This window comes from Pseudorca crassidens, chromosome 9 (genome assembly GCF_039906515.1).
Source record: "Pseudorca crassidens isolate mPseCra1 chromosome 9, mPseCra1.hap1, whole genome shotgun sequence".
NCBI classification, from domain to species: domain Eukaryota; kingdom Metazoa; phylum Chordata; class Mammalia; order Artiodactyla; family Delphinidae; genus Pseudorca; species Pseudorca crassidens.
In genome coordinates, this window is record NC_090304.1 from 64824234 (window position 1) to 64845329 (window position 21096).

General features: G+C 34.5%; 1 protein-coding gene across 3 annotated transcripts in view; it reads left to right on the plus strand.

Annotated features, from left to right (window-relative positions):
* TMEM135 (transmembrane protein 135) overlaps nt 1–21096 on the plus strand; it is a 247947-nt gene that overhangs the window by 151072 nt on the left and 75779 nt on the right. For all 3 annotated transcript variants that reach the window (XM_067750649.1, XM_067750648.1, XM_067750646.1), the window contains exon 6: nt 15864–15910. In XM_067750649.1, the coding sequence (XP_067606750.1) occupies nt 15864–15910 (47 nt within the window). The remainder of the gene's footprint in view (nt 1–15863; nt 15911–21096) is intronic.

The window sequence follows — 21096 nt, forward strand, 5'->3', positions numbered from 1 at the left end:
AGCAGTTGTGGCACACGGGCTTAGTAGTTGTGGCTCACGGGCTCTAGAGCGCAGGCTCAGTAGTTGTGGTGCATGGGCTTAGTTGTTTCGCAGCATGTGGGATCTTCCTGGACCAGCGATCAAACCCATGTCCCCTGCATTGGCAGGTGGATTCTTAAGCACTGTGCCACCAGGGAAGTCCCCTAGGTTTTTTATCTGTGTTTATTTTTAATTCACTTTTATTGTTGGAACAAGATTTGATAAGCGCTTAAGTTTCTTCTCATTGCCCTAGACCCATTAGCTGTTGAACAAAGATGACTTTGGATTTTAAAAAAATCAGTAGTGATTTTTAATTCTTTTATCGTTCTCTTATCTATATACTGTTAAAATAACTTCTGAAGGTATTTTGAAAAACTGTGTATCTCAATATCATTATGTTTGTTAGTGATAAACTGGATACTGAATCTGTCTTGCTGACTGGGGAGGAAAAAAAAGCACAGAAGATTTCTTAAGGTTACCCAGCACAGCTGAGAGACCTTTATCTGTTGTGTTGCTTTGATGTAATAAGCTGGGGAAGTGCAAAAGGAAAAAATCTTTTGTGTGGAATAAGTTTGGAGCAGGTGATTGAAAAGTCTTCCACAGTTCATCTGATTTAGAATTCATGCACTCCTCCTGCCCTCCTTTTTTTTTTTGTAATGCCCACTTTCATTGTGCTTTAAGCCTTTTTAAAATGCTCGTTAGAAAAAAAGTTTAGTTCTGAACCTTTCCTGCCTGAAGAAATGGTAGTCAGTGGGAACTGAATATGCAGAGAGTAATCTGCAGCTGGATAGAAATAGTGAGAACCAAGGCAGATATGAGCAAAACCATGCCTAATCACGGAGGTATTTTCTCAAATGAATTCCAGAATGAGCATGTGCCCAAAGAACCGGCAGATGACTTGAGTGTGGGCACACGGCACACCATTTGGGAAAACTATCATTCCGTTTTACAGTACATGAGTGAATAGATATCGATACATATGCTGTGTTTAAAACAACCGTAAAGAGAATATATATATCTGACTACTTACTGTCGATGACTGTTTTGTTGTGGATTATGTATTGGGATTGAGTTAGTTCTCAGTGGACACCTCGAACATGTGGAGCTCAGCTGGAGGGCAGCTGTTTGCCTTTTGCCTACGGCACAGTGTGGTTTGGTGAAGCAGTGAGTGCTGTCTTACTGGCCACCTTAGTTAGAATTACAATAACCCTCACGCTAACGGTCTTTCTTACCTTCATTAAATGACAAAAACCTGAATTGCAGCGCTGCCATGTGCTGTTTGTATGTGGCCCTGCTGTGACCTCTCTGAAGTAATCTGGAAGCTCTTATTTATTTTTGTAGTGTCTCTGAGGGAAAAACATAATGTCACCCTAAGCCTGGTTCTTATTTGAGGTTAATGGGAATACCACCCTTTGTATGAAAATAACTAACGTACTACAAGTTGTCTACTTATAATAATGAGGTTTCACTTAGGCGACCCGTCTACTTTGCCCTGCTGAAAGCACAATGTTTTTTCAGCTTTAACTTTGCTCTGAGTCCATATAAAACCTTTCTCTGTCCTCCGTGTGCTGAATGACATGGGAGGTATTTTTGTTTTGTTTTCTGAATTGCGAAAGTAAGATGTTTGGCAGTATTAGGGTAAAGAATGGTCCCTTACATAGTTAATGTAAACATATTAGAAAACTGGCTCCTGTAACTTTTTTCTCTCCTCACTTAATATGTAAACATATAAGGTTTTTTAAGTTTTTGATTGCAATATTTAGGTGGCTTATTTTCAAAATTTAAAAAATGTGTTTCTTAGATCTGTTTTTCTTTATTAGAATAAATATTTTATAGAAGTTTTGAGGATTATGGAATTTTTTCATCTCTGCTTTTCTTAAATCTGATTCATTATGTACATAGTGAGCTCTTTAACACAGAGACTATATCTTTTTTTATTTTTTAATTTTTTATTGATGTATAGCTGATTTACAATATTGTGTTAGTTTCTGGCATACAGCAAAGTGATTCAGTTATACATGTTTATATAGATATATATTATATATATATATAATATTCTTTTCCATTATGGTTTATTACAGGATATTGAATATAGTTCCCTGTCCTATACAGTAAGACTTTGTTGTTTATCTATTTTATATATAGTAGTTTTAATCTACTAATCCCAAACTTCTAATTTATCCCTCCCCTACCTCCTTTCCCCTTTGGTAACCGTAAGTTTTGTTTTCTATGTTTGTGAGTCTCTTTTTGTTTTGTAAATAAGTTCATTTGTATCATATTTTAGATTCCACATATAGGTGATATCATATGATATTTGTCTTTCTCCTTCTGACTTACTTCACTTAGTATGGTAATCTCTAGGTCCATCCATGTTGCTGCAGGGGCATTATTTCATTCTTTTTTTATGGCTGAGTAGTATTCCTTTGTGTGTGTGTGTGTGTGTGTGTGTGTGTGTGTGTGTGTGTGTGTGTGTATCTCACATCTTTTTTATCCATTCATCTGTCAATGGACATTTAGGTTGCTTCCATGTCTTGGCTATTGTAAATAGTGCTGCAGTGAACATTGGGGTGCATGTATCTTTTCAAATTATAGTGTTCTCTGGATATATGCCCAGGAGTGGGATTGCTGGATCATATGGCAACTCTATTTTTAGTTCTTTAAGGAACCCCCATACTGTTTTCCATAGTGGCCGTACCAATTTACATTCCCACTAACAGTGTAGGAGGGTTCCTTTTTCTCCACACCTTCTCCAGCATTTATTATTTGTAGACTTTTAAATGATGGACATTCTGACCAATGTGAGGTGATACCTCATTGTAGTTTTGATTTGCATTTCAGAGACTGTATCTTAACCCACTATTTTATCTACTATTTTATCATGATTAAGTTGAATGAAATTTGTTAAAGCTGTAATTCTTTAATGGGAGTTTTTAAAGAAATCTTTGAGAGAAATCCATGACAGCTCATGGGCTTTGGAATCACAGCTGGTTGCCAAACCTGGCTCAATCCCATTATTGTCTGTGTCTCTCTAAACCTCTTCTCTGAAGTGGGGATAATAACCCCCACATTACAAGACTATTTTGAGGATCATGTAAAGTGATGTATGTCAAGCACTGAACACAGCATGTGACATATAGTGAGCCTTCAGTAACAGCAGCAGTTGATATTATTGTTACACTATTATTTTAATTATTATACTGAACTCTGAAAGATTTTGCCTCACTCCTTTCTTTTTTTAAAATGACACTTACTAAAAATATACATATATATGTATAGGAACCATTATGGGGATTACCCCTACCTTGGAAACACAGTAGCTACTAAATCAACATCAGTAAAAATTTTCTAGAGGCAGAGGGATATAATTGAAAGCCTTGAATTTGAAATCAGGTAGTCCTAGCTCTGAGTCTTAGTTCAGCCACTTAAATATTTTGTGATTTTAAGCGAGTAACTTACCTTCTGAGTCCAATTGCCTCATCTTTAAAGTGAAAGTGATTAAAAACCTACGTTGAAGAGCTATTATACGATTAGTGGTAATATTTTTAAAAATATACAGTGCCTGGCAGTGTTAGTCAATAGTAGTTCATTATCTAGTTTAATCCTCTACTTTCCTCTTTCTCTATGTTCTCTGGCCCTTTTTATTTTTTTGATTTACCTTTGACTTTAAACTCTCCTATGGTTTCTTTTTGGCTCCTTGCTCTTCCTTTACATATTTATTTCCTTTCTTGTTTGTTTTGATTTGCATTTTTAATGACTTTTAATGACCAACTAATTGACCATAAAATAGAGAGATGGCTATGGGAAAGAAAAGAAGCAGCTGAATATCTCGGTAACTTTTAAATATAAGTCATTGGACAACCTTTACTTCCAATAACTGCATTTCCTTTACATGATAATAAGAGAGATGTAAATAAAGTGCTGTGTGTGTTTGGTGATAATGTCTAGTTGGTTTTTATAGTTCCAGTTCAGAGAACATACTTCAGTGAGTATTTTGTTCCATGAATGAATTCATATGGTGATTTTCACTTGACCATTAAATTTTCTTTTAAATTTTTAATAAAGACTGATTTCTTTTCATGTGTAAACCCTTATCTATAGTCCTTTAAATAGTGAGTTGTAATTTAAAGCTGTGATTTTTTTTTTTAATTTGCCAGCGGAAATAGAATTGTGTTGTAATAAGGAATGTAATTTACAGGTTATATTACTACATACTGAAATTTTCTATAGTTATATACTTTAAATCCTTTCACTTTTATGGAAGACAAAATACAGCTTACCTACTAACCATAAAAGGACAGGACATCATATAAGCTGTACTTCCCAGCCACTATCTAACATAGCTGTTTCTACAACTGGAAAATTTCAAGGTTAATATATTGCCAGACTTTGTTTGCTGACCTTGAAGGTATAAATCAAGAACAATGAGCAGTGCAAGGAAGAGACTAGGACCAAGTTGTTGATGTATTTAATATAATTCCCCACATTCAATTCAGTCAGAGAAAATGCTCTCATTTGCTTATAGAGAGTATATACATATACTCTTGAGATTTGTCTCATTATATATTAGTGACAGTTTGCTTTGAAATAATTTTGTTGTACACTGAAAAAGTTTGACTCATGGAATCGCAGAATTTTAGAGTTCTGAAGGATCCTAGAGATTGATCTAACTTCTCTTAAAGATAAAAAGCTTAAGGCTCAAAGAATGGAAGTGACTTGATCAAGTTTATAGTCTTACTCTGGAGACCTCAGACTTCTTCCTTACTAATAGCCTGGTGTTTGTGGCCCTAAATTCCCCATAAGGTGTTTTGTACTTTTCCCGTATTTGTTTTGTCAAGGAAGGGAAACTTAAAAAAAAAAACACTCAGTAAGCAAAACTGCTAATCCAAAACAAAGGGACAGATTATAAAGATGTACTGTATATTATGTGAGATTAGAATTATATAAGGATTTTTAAAAATTATAAAACAATGCATAGTTATTTAACTTAAGAATCCCACTGCTCAAAAACGATGCATTCTTAAAAGCAAATTAATATTATGATAATGATCTGTTGTTTGTTCAAAGCAAAATATATACATTGCAAATTGTGTAACACTTATTGGTCCAGTGAGAATGACTTCCCCAAGAGGCTACGTAATGGTCTGTGTTTTCAGAAAAGTTGAAAATGCTTATAGAGTCTAAAGTTCAGCCTTTACAAAGTATACGAATGGGAGTACAATTTAGTTTTTTGAAAGATGGTTGCTATAAATAGAAATTAACATTATTATCAAAAACCTTATATAGTATATCAAGAATCTGTCCACATACGGAATTAGATGAAATAGAGATTGCTCTTGGGAACTTTGTGTTCTAAGTAACTTCTGGTGGAGACATAAAGGTATACAGACAACCAAAAAAGCTTTGTCTAAATATATACTGAGTAATTAAAATAATAATATAATTAGATGTTTTGGTGACTACCTCTTGTAGGGTGAGGTGTAAATATTCTGTCCTAGCATGTTGTATTGGGATGATTTGTTAATATGCCTGCATTTCTGCTAGACCTCATAAGGGCAACAAGAATCAATATTATCTAGTTTTGTTACCCTAGCACACTGGCAATATAACAAGTACTGAAATAAATTTATAAACAAAGGTAAGAACTTGTGGTTCCTTGTTTGTTCTGTTTTGCTTGAAGATCACGTGGTCTCTTGATAGTCTGGAGCTTATTTACCTCTGTATCTTTTTCCTTTTGACTTTGCTCAGGCACAAAGTGTTAGTAACACATAGATACCAGATAACTTTTTATGAATGGGTGGATGGATAGATGGCTAAAATATGAATGAAGTACACATGGAGCAAGGAGAAATCTATTGCTTCTTTTCCAGAAAACAGAGACAAGATTTCAGTATTTATTTGCATAATGGAAGGAAGGGGGCTCAGTGAATATGGGGAGGAAACAGACTTGATGAGGAATGAAGGCCAGGCAGCAAAGAGCATCATTGTCTTTGGACACATTCAAGCAGGAGTGGTCAAAGGCACTGGGCAGGGTTAAAGAACATTTAATTGAGTATGTTAAAGAAAAGCAGAAGATTTCTGTTGTAAGAAGTAGTTAAATGCACCATCTGTTTAGGTCTCTAGTAGACTTTAAAATGACTTCAGGATATGTGTTTTAACCATTTTGAGGCTTAGATGGTAAAAACAGCCTTCTTTACCAGGTGGTAGTCACATTTTTTATATTTCTGGTTATTTTTAGGTTTTTAAAGTATTCATATATGGTGATATTGTTTCTTTGTTAGAGCGTTGACAGGGATAGTTTTCATATAATTCTGCATGACATAGTGCTGACAACCATAGTACAGTTTTTCCCTGAAAGTTTTGTAAGCTCTCTAACAGGAATCCATGTATTGTAAATCTATCACTTCCTGAAAAGTCATTCCAGAGAAAACAGTATTTTTCAGCTGAATGAACTTTACTTTCTCATTATTTGTTATACTTTCTGTACACTTGGCTTAAAATGTTCTTTTGGTTTAGTACATTATGAGATTTCCATTACATGATTACTTTTATTTAACCACCCATATTCTTGGTGCAAATAGATAATAATGAAATTAATTCTGTGTTTTCACATAAGTATACTCAGTTTCAAAAAATAAAAATGGTTTCTAAAAGATTCACAAACCAAAAATAGACAAAGGATATGAAAAAGTGGTTAAACCAACTGACCAAAAAACAAACAAAAAGGTCTATAAACCTGTGGGGCTCAATTTCACTCATAAGAAGAATGCAGCTATAATATATCATTTCTTTCATCCACCACATTGGCAAGGATAAAACAGTTTGATAAAACACAGCTTTTGTGGACATAGGGAAACAGCTCATGTAAGGATATGGCTACTTTGATATACTATTGATGGGAGTGTATCAAAATTAAAAATATACCTATCCCTTGATACAGAGAATTCAGTTTTAAGAATTTACCTCCAGAGATTTAGGTATGCAAGTTTACAAAGTATACTTTGGTATTCAATATATGTAGCATCCACTCTATTCATAGACTGTTTGAAATAAACGTGTGTGTGTGTGTAAAGTTTAAAGGAAAAGTATAAAACAATGTCTTTATTTGGCATGTATCTTTGTACAAATGTACGCACACACGTACAGAATTCTATACAGAATACCAGAGATCTGGATAGAAGGGAACTTTCCTTTCATTGTATTTTTATCATTCACTTTGAATTTTTGTTTCTATCATGTACATGTATTAATTTGTAAAAAGCCAGTTTTAAGTGTTTTTGAGAAGTAATTTACATGCTCTAAAATTTACCAGTTCAAAATGTCAGTTCCATGAGTTTTTAGTATATTTACAGAATTGTGCACATATCCATACAGTCTAATTTTGGAACATTTTCATTGCCCCCTGAAGAAACCTTATACCATGAGCAAACTCCCTATTACCCCTCACTCCTCTAGCTCTAGACATCCACCATTCTACTTTCTGTAAGGAGATTTGTCTATTCTAGAATTTCAGATAAATGGTATCATACAACATTTGGTCTTTTGTAACTAGCTTCCTTCACTTAGTGCTTCTGAAGTTCATTCATGTTGTAGCATGCCCTTCATTACTTTTTGAATTAAAAATAAAAATCAAAGTGAAAATAGCAATTTCAAAATTACTTATCCTGTTTAAGTGTATTGTGCAATGGTTGTGAAATGGGAGGGAATTATAGAGAAATTATTTTTTGTCAATAGTTACCATTTCTTGAGCATCTGTGATGTACTAGTCACTCTATTAGACTTTATGTATGTTATCTCATTTAATGCTTTCAATATATGTAATAGATAACATTGTATTGTTTCCACAAATGAGTAAACTGTGGTATGATTATTTTATGTGTTGCTTTAGACATAAAAATGTAAAGTATAAAAATAGATGTGTTCAGATGTATAATTTACAGCTAAAGTTAGAATATAAGTGTAATAACATTACCACAATGCACAGTGAAAATGTCATTTACTGGCCAGACAGGTCTAATAGAACCTTTTGCAATTATGGAGATGTTCTATATCTGCTTGTCCATTATTGTATCCACTACCACATATGGCTATTGATTACATGAAATATGGCTAGTGTGGATGAGGAATTGAATTTAATATTAGTTTTTAAAATTAATTTAAATTTAAATAATCACATTCTGCTTCTGGCTATGACATAATAAAGGTAATCCTTACCTTTCCAACTGAAACAGCCAAAATGTGGGCAAAACTTATAAAACAATGGTTTTACAGTCCTGGAATTAGGCACTGAAGGGCAGAGATCCCTGAGAATGGGAAACAAATGAAATGAGTCTATGATTATGCTAACTTACTGCCTTGAGAAAATTCCAGGCTTGGATCAAAGAGGAGACATTCATGCAAAGTCTAGAGAACTTTCTGAGTTGAAGAAACAAGAGTGGAGAGTGAGAGGGGAGCCATGCTGGATGGAGTCCACCGAAGACTAGAGAGGAAAGCATTCAGCTGTTTACTGATTAGGGCATGCACATGAGGAAGATACCCCAGGTCAAAGAAAGAATGACCTGAAAGGATTAGAGGTGCTTAATTGAGTGCTGGCACTCAAGCAGCAGCAGGAATAGTGTCTGTTCCTATCAGCCAGACTGGAAAATCTCAAGATTCATGTGGCATTGGGGAGAGTACACATAAGGGTCTTATCTCAGCAGTGGGGAATAATTAGCCCTAAGTTGAGCACTACTTCACTCCCTCCTAAAATATCTTAAAAGCAAGTCCTTAAAGGATCAGACTGTTTCTAAAGAACTGTGACCCAGAACAAAACTCAAGATTTATGGGCATACAAAAATATCCAGCATCCACCAAGGTAAAATTCAGAATGTCTGATATCCAATAAAAATTACCAGGCATGCAATAAGAAACAAGAAAATTTGACCCATAATGAGGAGATAATCAGTCAGTTAAAACCAAATCAAAACTGACAAAGCTGTTAGAATTAGCAGGCAAAGACATTAAAAAAGGGTTGTTACAAGTGAATTCCATAGTTTCAGAAGAGTTAGAGACATGGAAAACGGGGAAAAAATCCAAATCAAGCTTCTAATGATGATAATTAGAGTGTGTACGATGGAAAATGTACTGGGTGGCATTAATGACATATATATTACAGAAGAAAATATTAGTGAACTTGAAGATCTAATAATAGAGATGATCCAAAATGAAGCACAGAATAAAGAGAATATTTTTTTTTTACAAAATAAAGAGAGCGTTAGTGAGTTGTGGGACAACTTCAGGTGACCTACTATATATTAATTGGAGTTCCCAAAGGGGAAGGGGAAAGAGAAGAAAATATATTTGATGTAATTATGGTTGAAAAAAATTTCAAATTTGATGGAAATTATAAACCCACAGATCCAAGAAACTTAATGAAACCCTTTTAAAAGAAACATGAAGAAGAGTACTCCAAGGCACCTCATAATCAAATTGTAAGAAGACATTTGAAGTGGTACTCATTGAGCCAAATACTGAAATAAAATGATCCATCAACCTAGAAATTGATACCCAGCAAAAATAGCTTTCAAAACAAAGGTCAAAACTATTTTAGACATACATTTTTAAGAAAAAATGTTTAAAATATAGTGGTTTCATAATATAGATAAAAGTGTACTAGGTGACAACAATAGCACAGAAGTAGGGGTGGGGGAGAAATGGAAGTATACTATTGTAACAGTCCATATTGTATGTTTAGTGGTATAATATCACTTGAGTAGAGACTGTATCAATTTAAAGATGTTTACTATAAACCCTTTAAACAAAGAAGCCAACAATGGAGAGAAGATGGAATCATTAAAAAAACTGAGTTGATTCAAAAAAGGCAGAAAGGAAGAAAAAAAAAAACCAAGAAACTATAGAAAAATAAATAGCAAGGTGATAGATTTAATTCTGAACTTACCAATAATCGCATTAAATGTAAACAATCTAAATATGCCAAATGAAGAGGTGGAGATTTTCAGATATGATACAAAAGCAAGAAACAGCAATATGATGCCTAGAGGCAGTGAACTTCAAATATAAATACCAAATCAGTTAAAAGTAAAAGAATGGAAAACTAACAGTAATCAGAAGTTACTGTCAGATGAAATAGATTTCAGATTAAAGACTATCATCAGAGATAAAGAAGGTAATTTCATCATGGTGAGGAAGATGTAATTCTAAATGTTTATGCCCCTAGTAGCAGAGCTTCAAAATATGCCAAGGAAAAACTGATAGAACTGTGAGGAGAGATTGTGGAGATACCTCCATGAATACAGCAGGGTATTTTGATAGCTTCTCTCAATAATTGATTGAACAAGTAGACAAATCAATAAAGATTTAGAAGATTGGAACAACATTGTCAAGCAGCTTGACCCTCTGCCCAGCAACAGTTGAATTCACATTTAAAAAAAAATGTACATGGGCTATTTACCAAACATATGGAACATATTCTGGGACATAAAGTAAGTTTTGATAAATCTGGAAATAATCAAGTCATACATATAAAGTATTTTCTGACCATAATAGAATAAATAAGTCAGTAACAACAGAAAGATAGCTGAAAATCCCCAAGTATTTGGAAGCCAAATAACACACTTCTAATTAAGTCATGGATCATAGAAGGGAGCAAAATCAGAAATTAGAAAGTATTTTGAATGGAACAAAAATGAATTCCCAACTTATTAAAATTAGGACACACAGCAGATCTAGGGGGAAATTTATAACATTGTACATCTATATCGAAAAAGAAAAAAATCTTAAACCAATGGCCTAAATTCCTACCTTTAAGAAACTAGGGGAAAAAAAACCAAAGCAAACAGAAAAAAGGAATTAGTAAAGATTAAATTGAAATCAATGAGGTAGAAAACAGAAAAATAGAGAAAATCAATTAAACAAAAGCTCATTCTTTGATAAAATCAATACAGTTAATAAGTCTATACTCAGACTAATCAAGAAAATAGGATACAAACGGCCAGTAGTAGGAATGAGAGAGGTGACATCACTATAGATTCTACAAGTATTAAAATAATAATACGGAAATGCTATATGTTATTGATAATGATATGTTCATTATCTTGATTATGTTGATGATTTTAAAGATATATACCTATGTCAAAACTAACAAAATTGTATACATTAAATATGTTAATTATACCTCAGTAAAGCTATAAAAAATTTTAAGTAGCCACACATATAAAGAGTAGCTACAGAATTAGACTGTGGAGCAGTATTCTGTAAGTTCCTTAAAGGTTAGAATTGTATTTAAATATCTTCTTTATGGAGCAGGTACAGAGTAAACATTTGACCAATATTTGTTTAATAGAGGAAATGCAAGATACAACTAACGGGGTAGAACATGGATATATCACTTACCTTCTAAGGATCTAAGTTTCCTAATATGAAAAAATATATTACCTGAAGGTCCTTTTAGCTCTAAAATTCTATAATTTGAAACACAGAGAAAATCTTCATTATTTAATTGCAAATTTACATTTATTTGGAAAAACATTCTGTTGAAGTTACAATGTTTAAGAAATTAGCATAATTAATTTAAAAAACTTTGAAAACTGTATGTTACTAAAAATGAAATCCTTTCTTTAGCATCTTTGACATAATACTGACCATCTTTCTGAATAAAATTCAAAAATTTTCCATTGGTTCTGTTGATATGGTCCTCTCGTTTATCCCTTATCTCCTCAGTGTCTCTACTAACAAGTCTGTGCTTCCTTGATCACTTTGTATAAAACAACCACCCCTACTCGCCTGCATTTTATTTCCTTATCCTGCTTTGTTTTGCTCCAAAACTCATCACTGTCTGACATACTATTTCAATATCTTCTCTTACCTCACTAGAAGATAAGTTCCAGGAGGGCAAGGACTTTGTCCATTTTGTATAATGTTGTAAGTTTTAGAATAGTGTCTGGCACATAGTATGTGTTCAGTAAATATTTCTTGAATGAGTTGATCAATTGTACTTTAATATTCCTTACATGTTTCCCCCTGCTTGCACAGATATTAATATCTTAAATCTCCGCTCTATGAAAGAGGTGAGCTCCAAATATTGGTAATTTGAGAGATTTCAAAAGGTCTACCTGTTTAAAAACAAACTTTTTTCCAAGCTTCTGTCTCTGGATGAGGTTTTTATATCTAGATCACTTCCATGAATAACAAAACAAACTAAAAACAATCTGCCGAATGCCTGACACTTTGCAGCATCGTCTCATTTAATCTTCCCAACAATTCAAAGTGAGGTAATATACTCACTTTAGTGATAAGGGATCTAAGGCTTAGGGAAATTATATAAAGCATCAGAAGTCACATAAAATTAGATTCAAACCTGTATTTGCCTTATTCTAGAGCTTGAGTTTTTAAACATTATGCTCTTTCCCAGTTTCAAAGGTATTATTTGTAAAGATAATCGTTAGTTTAATATGAGCACAGATAGGTTTAGCATATGAGGATAGAGCATAGCAACATTTTGAGGGAAAGGGACTTTGGAGTTTTCTTTGGAGAAAGTAGAGAGTGTGGGAAAGATTTCTGGGACACTTCTAGAGAGGTTTGTGAGTGGAGTCTGCGAGGGGAATAATGACTAGTGCAGAGAAAGAGTGAAACATTGAAAAATTGGGAAGGTTGGCATTGCCCAAAGGGGATACAAAGAGAGGAAAATAAAAACTGAGTTTTGTGATCTGGAGCATTGGCTGGCAAATTATAGCCAGTAAACAAACTCACTTGGACTTTATAATTGATTAGTCAATAAATGAAAATTATTCCTCATGCTTTAAGTTACATTTTCAAAATAGTGATATGAACCTTATGCATCATGGATAGGGTATTTTTGAAGGCGCGAGAGAATGGGAGAGGAAAAGAAGGAGAGAGGAGAGGAGGAGAGTGTGTGCATGTTTATTAGATTTTTAAAAATAAATTTATTTATTTATTTATGGTTGTGTTGGGTCTTTGTTGCTGCACGCGGGCTTTCTCTAGTTGTGGCGAGCAAGGGCTACTCTTCATTGCAGTGCGTGGGCTTCTCATTGCGGTGGCTTCTCTTGTTGGGAGCATGGGCTCTAGGCATGTGGGCTTCAATAGTTGTGGCACTCGGGTTTCCGTAGTTGTGGCTCACGGGCTCTAGAGCACAGGCTCAGTAGTTGTGGCTCATGGGCTTAGCTGCTCTTCAGCACTTGGGGTCTTCCTGGACCAGGGATTGAACCCATGTCCCCTGCATTGGCTGGTGGATTCTTAACCACTGCTCCACGAGGGAAGTCCCTATTAGATTTTATATACTTTGTATATTAAGAAAGATTTTATATAAGAAATTAATAAAAGTAATATTTGTTTTATAGTAATTGATACCCATCCTTTTTTTAAAAATTCAGTTTATTTAAACTAAAAAAACATGCAGCTCTCCCATTTCTCCTATCCATCACTCCCCTGCTGCCTGCAACCACTACTCTGTTCTCTGTATCTGTGAGTTTGGTTTCTTTTTCTCCTTCTTCCTTCTTTCTTCCTTATCCCTTCTCTCTTCTTCCTCCTTCTTCACCTTCCACATATCAGAGATATTGTATGGTATTTGTCTTTCTCTGACTGAATAAAATAAGTCAGTTTAGTACCCTCGAGGTTCATCCATGTTGTTGCAAATGGCAAGATTTCACTCCTTTTTATGGCTGAATAATATTCCCCACCCCCCCTCTGTGTGTGTGTGTGTGTGTGTGTGCAACACAATTTATTTATTCATTCATCCATTGATGGACACTTAGGTTGTGTCCATATCTTGGCTACTGTAAATAATGCTTCACGTATCTTTTTGAGTTAGTGTTTTCATTGAATTCTTTGGATAAATACCCAGGAGTGGAATTGCTGGATCATATGGTAGTTCTATTTTTACTTTTTTGAGGAGCCTCCATACTGTTTTCCATAGTGGCTGCACCAAGTTACATTCCCACCAACAGTGCACAAGGGTTCCCTTTTCTCCATATCCTCACCAACACTTGTTATTTCTAGTCTCTTTGGTAATAGCCATTCTAACAAGTGTGAGGTGATATTTCATTGCGGTTTTAATTTGCATTTCCCTGATTCTGAGCATCTTCTCATGAACCTGTTGGCCATCATATGTCTTCTTCGGAAAAATTTAGATCTTCTGCCCATTTCAAAATCAGAATGTTTGTTCTTTTGCTGTTGAGTTGTATGAGTTCTTTATATATTTTGGATATTAGCCCCTTATCCGATATGTCATTTGTAATTATTTTCTCCCATTCAGTAGGTTGCCTTTTCATCTTGTTGATGGTTTTCTTTGCTGTGTAGAGCTTTTTAATTTGATATCACACTTTATTTTTGCTTTTGTTCCTTTTGCTTTTGGTGTAAGATTTTAAAAAATCACCATGACCTATGCTTACCAACTGTGTTTTCTTCTAGGAGTTTTATGGTTTCAGACCTTACATTCAAGTCTTTAATCCATTTTGAGTTAATTTTTGTGTGTGCTGTAAGATAGTCCAATTTCATTCTTCTGCATGTGGCCATCCTATTTTCCCAGTACCATTTTTTGAAGAGACTGTTCTATCCCCATTGTATATTCATGGCTCCTTTATCATAAATCAATTGACCGTGTATGCATGGGTTTATTTCTGGGCTCTTTTATTCTGTATCATTCTCTATTCTGTTTATATGCCAATACCATACTGTTTTGATTACTACAGCTTTGAAATGTAGTTTGAAGCCAGGGAGTGTGATGCCCATCCTCTTTTGGGTTGGTTGGTTTATATATTTCTAAGTCATTCAGATTGTATTTATAATGCTTATCTTAAGCCAAGGTGGCAAACCTATCAAGCTCAATTTGTAATAGCAAAACTATTATACTTTCCTTAAGTCAACTAGAAATTGTGTTGGAAATAGCTAAACACTATTTTGTACCATTTTTGTTTTCATGGTTCCTTGTGGTCAGTTTTTAATAGTTGAAGATTGTTCATTTGTCTATGATGTGAGGCCATTGACAATCCTTGTGTTTCATTTACACTCTTATTGTTAACATAAGAACACAGTTTACAACTTCCATTTTACTGATTTAAAACAATTTTATGGAGATCCACTTTGTTGGCATAACTAAGCTTTTGGTAAGGACTTGGGTTTGGATTCTTTCCATATACATCTTAGTAATATACTTTGTGTTTCATATGACGTGTTCTAGGGAAGCTTCTTTAATCCAGATTTATTGTGTGTTCTGATGCTTGCTTTTAGAGGAATTTTTTTTTTATAGGGAGTCTATATCCCATACAGGATGATTATATTTTTAGGAGATTTTCTTATTGATTACAATTGGTTGACAACTGGACTGTGTTTTATATTTTAAAAGTCTGGTCATCTTGATATAATAGTTAATAAGCTTTATGATTTTTCTGCTGACTTCACTATTTAAAAGCCATTGTCTCTGTTCTTAGGTTACTTGCTTCTTGAGGAATTCTTAGATATAATTTTTTAAATAGGCTATTCCTTTTTGAACCCTGTTACCCTTTACCCAGCCTATATACACACACACAGACACACACACACACACACACACACACACACATATATAGTGTTATATATATATATATGTACACACATACATATTGTATAATGTTTATAATTTTATTTATTTATATGTGTGTGTAAATATACAGACTTATTATTGCCTTGATATGACTTATTTGAAAGGTAGAGAATGTGATATGTGTATGACTAGCTTCGTACATCTTTTAATTGTTTCAGGTACAAGATTTAATAGTGGGTATTTTGCTTTCTAAGACACACAAATGATGATGTCAGTGTTCTTTTGTAAGTAACGTATTTTCTCCTTGTTATAGGTCCTTTTATTCTGCATCACAGCTGCCATGTACATGTTCTTTTTCAGGTATGTTCTGTTATACCTATTTATTTTAATAGAAAAAAATACTCTTCCTTTGTAATTTTTAAATCAACCGTGTAACTAAAGTGTTTTCTAAATTATTATGCCCCACAAGTGACATGAATTTTTGTTTGCTTTGTTTTATTTTCTAGAGTGGTTAGAGATAAGTCACTGCTCCTTAGTGAATAGAGAAAAGAGAGGGAAGGAAGATGTGATTTTTCACATTATGCTTATAAGTTCATCTTGGAAAACTGAATATGTAAATTAATAGTCCTCAGATCTTGAAAGGTGAATTTCTGTTTATTGTGGACCTCATTTTAGATATTCTTCGCTCACCTTATAAAACAATCAATATTTTAAATTTAAATGAGAAAAAAGTGATGGTAGGGCTTAATCTAAGTCTTTTACGAACGTAACCTAGCATACTAATCACTGTCTGTAAAATATCAAGTTAGTCCATTATGTCAGAGTTGCATTTTTCATTGATACTGAGACTCTGAGGAATGTGGGGGAGTGTTAGGATGGCTCAGAATTTTAATGCCAGTAAAAATGGTGCCTGTCATAAAAACACAACAGTATGGGAGTTGGATTTTTGATTAGGAAGAGCCCACTCCTTCATTATCGTCATTTTCTGTAATACCAGTAATTCCTATTTGTTTCACTCTTATTAAACTCATTTGAATAGACTCTTTCTTGATTTTTCTGGATATAGGCAGAATTCAATCACAGCAGGAAGTTCTAGGCTTTTAAAATTAAAATTTGCAGTTGAGGGCTTCCCTGGTGGCGCAGTGGTTGAGAGTCCGCCTGCCGATGTAGGGGACGTGGGTTCGTGTCCCGGTCCGGGAAGATCCCACATGCCGCGGAGCGGCTGGGCCCGTGAGCCATGGCCGCTGAGCCTGCGCGTCCGGAGCCTGTGCCTCCGCAACGGGAGAAGCCACAACAGTGAGAGGCCCGCGTACCAGAAAAAAAAAAAAAAAATTGCACTTGATTGACAAAAACAGTTACGGATTTTAGTAAGATATATTTAGTAGATATCTTTATCTTTTTTTGTTTAACCTAAATAAGGCAATTCAACCATAGCAGAATGTTTAAACAACTAATTTCCTGTCAGAACATTCTAATAAATACTTGATAAGCACAATGATATAATTTGAACTTCCTTTAACTATAAAAAATGTTATATGCAAGTATAAAATGATGATGGTGCTGTAATTTTTCTTGTAAAGGACAGACAAGCTGTTAGAAGGAAAAAAATGGATGAAGTTTTTAAGGTGGGAAGGATGTATTCATGATGGAGTGCATAGTATTCTATGTCAGTTATTAGCGACTGAAAAATCGTTGCAGCTATCTGGGGGTCTTTGTGAAATTGTATGACCTACCATTTTTAATATACTTTCATATACACCTTACAACTCCTGTAGTCTCTTTCGTATATTCTAGCAATTTAGGGGTTTGGTAGGGGAGTTAAGAACAATGACTCTTTCATTTCATCAATTGCCAGAGATTTCTTAATTGTATTCAGACACATTATTAGGACAGTAATGCAGAAAGTTCAAGGATTTATCTTTATGCTGTCTAATCTGAAGCTAAAGCATACCTAGTGGGAGAAATGTAAGAAAAAAAGATAAAGACTTAGAAACATATCTTTTGTTGGCATGCACAGGAGGAAATTACAGTATCAAATAAAATTTATTTTGTGTGTGAAAATTCCTAACAGACCAGGTAGTTAAGTGAAACAGTCCTTCCCAGTATAGCACTTATAGCATATTTGATCAACATTTAGCATTTCTTAGACATCAGAAGTTTTTGAGGTTTAAAAAACAAATTGTCTTGAATATAGTGATAATGCCCAATGTTAGGCATGGTCCTAGGATATTATACTTTGAAAACTGCTGCCATCAAACTAGTATTTTTGGTGTAGAAAGAAAATCAACCCTATAAATATGTATTTTGGTGCAGAGCTACGGAACCTTTTCCTGTTTCAGTCACAGAGTCTAGGTTAAAAACAACAATTTAAAATACTTTCCAGAAGGCTCAATACAAGGTTTTAGTGCCAAGATAAACATTTTCAATTTTCTGAGGAAAGGGGTTGTTTTTCTCCAAAAAGAAGCACTATCACCAAATTCCTAGTGTTCTTGGCAGAAGTTAGTTTGAATAACTCAACAAAAGAGGTTTGGTAAATGGTAAAATAAAACCATTTATAAAGTACTGCAACCGAAGAAAACAATGTTATATGTTTGTCTGAACTCTAGCAAGTGTTTAGAATGAACAATAGCAGTTAGCAAGTCTAATTCCATTAGAATATTTTATTTTTAAAATTCAAACTTTATTTTAAATATATTGTAGATATTTGAGGACACATTTATTCCATTTATTAACAATTATTTTAATTCTAGTTGCATGAAGTTAGATCAGTAAATATCAAATGATATTGTCCCTATGACTCCATTTATAGTAAACTTTTTTAAGAAGAGGATAAGGGAAACATTTTATGTTAGAAATGTCAACTTGTGTTTTTTTGGGTTTTTTTTTTTTGCGGTACGCGGGCCTCTTACTGTTGTGGCCTCTCCCGTTGCGGAGCACAGGCTCCGGACGCGCAGGCTCAGCGGCCATGGCTCACGGGCCTGGCCACTCCGCGGCATGTGGGCGGGACACGAACCCGTGTCCCCTGCATCGGCAGGCGGACTCTCAACCACTGTGCCACCAGGGAAACCCCAGCTTGTGTTTTTATCCTAACCCATAAATGGGAAAAAGGGAAATGAGAACCCCCTTTCAATAGAGAGAAAAATGTGCCAATTTTATTTTTTTTAAAGAAAGAACTTGAGGAAGTAGTTCCATAAGTATTTTCTAAAAGTGACATAGGATGTGATGGTTATAGTATGAATTTAGTTAAAAAGCAACACAATGTTCAGAGTATTGAAACCATGGTTATTAAAATGTGTAATGAAAATGTCTTACTTTTGCATAGCTCTTAATAGCTCTTAATAGTTATTTTATAGGTATAGTTCTTTTCACATACATTATCTCATACATGGTGATCTTGATTTTTAATCTGTATGCCAAAAATATGACTTATATTCAAATGGAATCCTGGGAACACTTCAGAGGCTTGGGTGGAGGAAAGGTAATATGTGAAGAGAAAGTATTTTTCAGTTTTTTGTTCCAGTTCTTAGCCAGCTGGCCATCTGGCCACCCAGCCATCCAGCTGTCTATTGATATAAATTGGGGTACAGTATTTTGAAGAGTGTTTTGAAAGAAAAAGGCTCTCCGTTCAACCCCAGGGGGCACTCTTCATAATAGTTCTGCCTCCTTTGTTTAAGCATTTTATTATTTTGTATGTTATTGTCACAGCTTCGCCTCAGGGCATGTCTGTCACTATCAGTTCAGGCCAAGCAGGAGTCATAGTTGAAAAGTTGATAGAATAGTTTGCCTAATGCATCTCTTTAAAACATTTCTTTATTTCCAAGTGTGTATTTATGAGTAAAGCAACCTAATTTTTTTTTTTTAAGTAAAAGGATTCATCATAATTATTGATTCAGGCTTGCTTAGGATCTTCCCAACAGTCATGTGGAGAAAAGAAATGAGTTTCTTTTGAACCACCAGCTCTTTTTTGTTTTAATTGAGAAGCAAAGGAGAGAATCAACAATAACACAGACACTACAACAAAACTGTTACACTTAATCCTGCTCACAAAAAAACAATGAAACATGCAATCCTTTTAAACATTGTTTTATTGGTTTTGTTTTCAGCATTAGTGATCTGTGTATGAAGAACACTAATATTTTAGAAAAATGAAATAATTGAGCTTCATTTTTCTTTAATTTAAAATAGTATCATAAAGTGTATTACGACAACTTTGATCCCATCTTAGTGAGTGCCTAGCTAGAAATTCTTTCCACCTGCCTGTGCAAAGGCAGCAAACAGTTTGTTTAAACATGTAGATTGAAAGGCTCAGACTTGTCATAGTAGATAATCTACAGACTATATATGACTGATTCACAATAGACCTACCTTAATCTGCCATAAACATTGGAAAGCATTGGATTTTTAGTTAGAAACCAGTGCAAATTAAAGTTTATTGTAGTTGTGTTTTATACATATATATTTTTTTAATACATATTTAGAAACAGTATTGATGACTGCTATTCCATGAATTTGTGCTATTCTGTGAAGGCAAAAATAGTAAACTATTTCATTAGTCTCAACATATGGATGTAGTATTGTTGTTGTTTTTTAATTTACGAAAACGACACTATTTATTGGCTGGACAACCTGTAGTTCTTGAGTGAAAGACATTTATGATTGTCCTTGAATCTGTTTACATGAACTGTATCTTTGAACTAACAAAAAGTAAAGAACTTTTGATCTGGGTCTTTCAACCATTTACTCATTTAAAAAAATCCTTTATAAATATCAGTTAGGTTCTATTTTTTAAAGTATTGCCTAAAACTACACAAAAGTCCAGTCTAGAAAATCATATATGGCATTTAGAGTTTAAAAGTTTTCTTCAGGTTTGGGAGAGTGTGCCCTAAATAATTAGATTTTTAGTTCAAAGAGATTACTTCCAGCAATGCAGAGAATGAATTAGGCGTTTGGAGGGGGCATAATAACAGGTAATGGGAGGACACTGCTGCAGTTGTTCAGGAGAGAAATGGTGAGGGTTATGACTGAGGGTTATGGTAATGACATGATGAAGAGTTGATTTATCTAAGACAGGAGGATTGCTGCTTGGATGAGGAAGAGCAAAACACTAGAAGGTGAGCAAATTAGAAAATGTGTGGAAATTACATACAGGTTTAGCAAAGACTGAGATTGAGTTGCTTTTAGGACTTTCACATAGAGAAATACAGATATCATATGTATATTTGGAGTTCAGGAGATAAATAGAGGCTATTCTTTTTTTTTTTTTTTTTTTTTTTTTTGCGGTACGCGGGCCTCTCACTATTGTGGCCTCCCACGTTGCGGAGCACAGGCTCCGGATGCGCAGACTCAGGGGCCATGGCTCACGGGCCCAGCCGCTCCGTGGCATGAGGGATCTTCCCGGACTGGGGCACGAACCCGGGTCCCCTGCATCGGCAGGCGGACTCTCAACCACTGCGCCACCAGGGAAGCCCAATAGAGGCTATTCTTGATTGTCACACTAGCAGTTTGATGTTGGACAAATTATACAACTTCTCTATACCTCAGCTTCT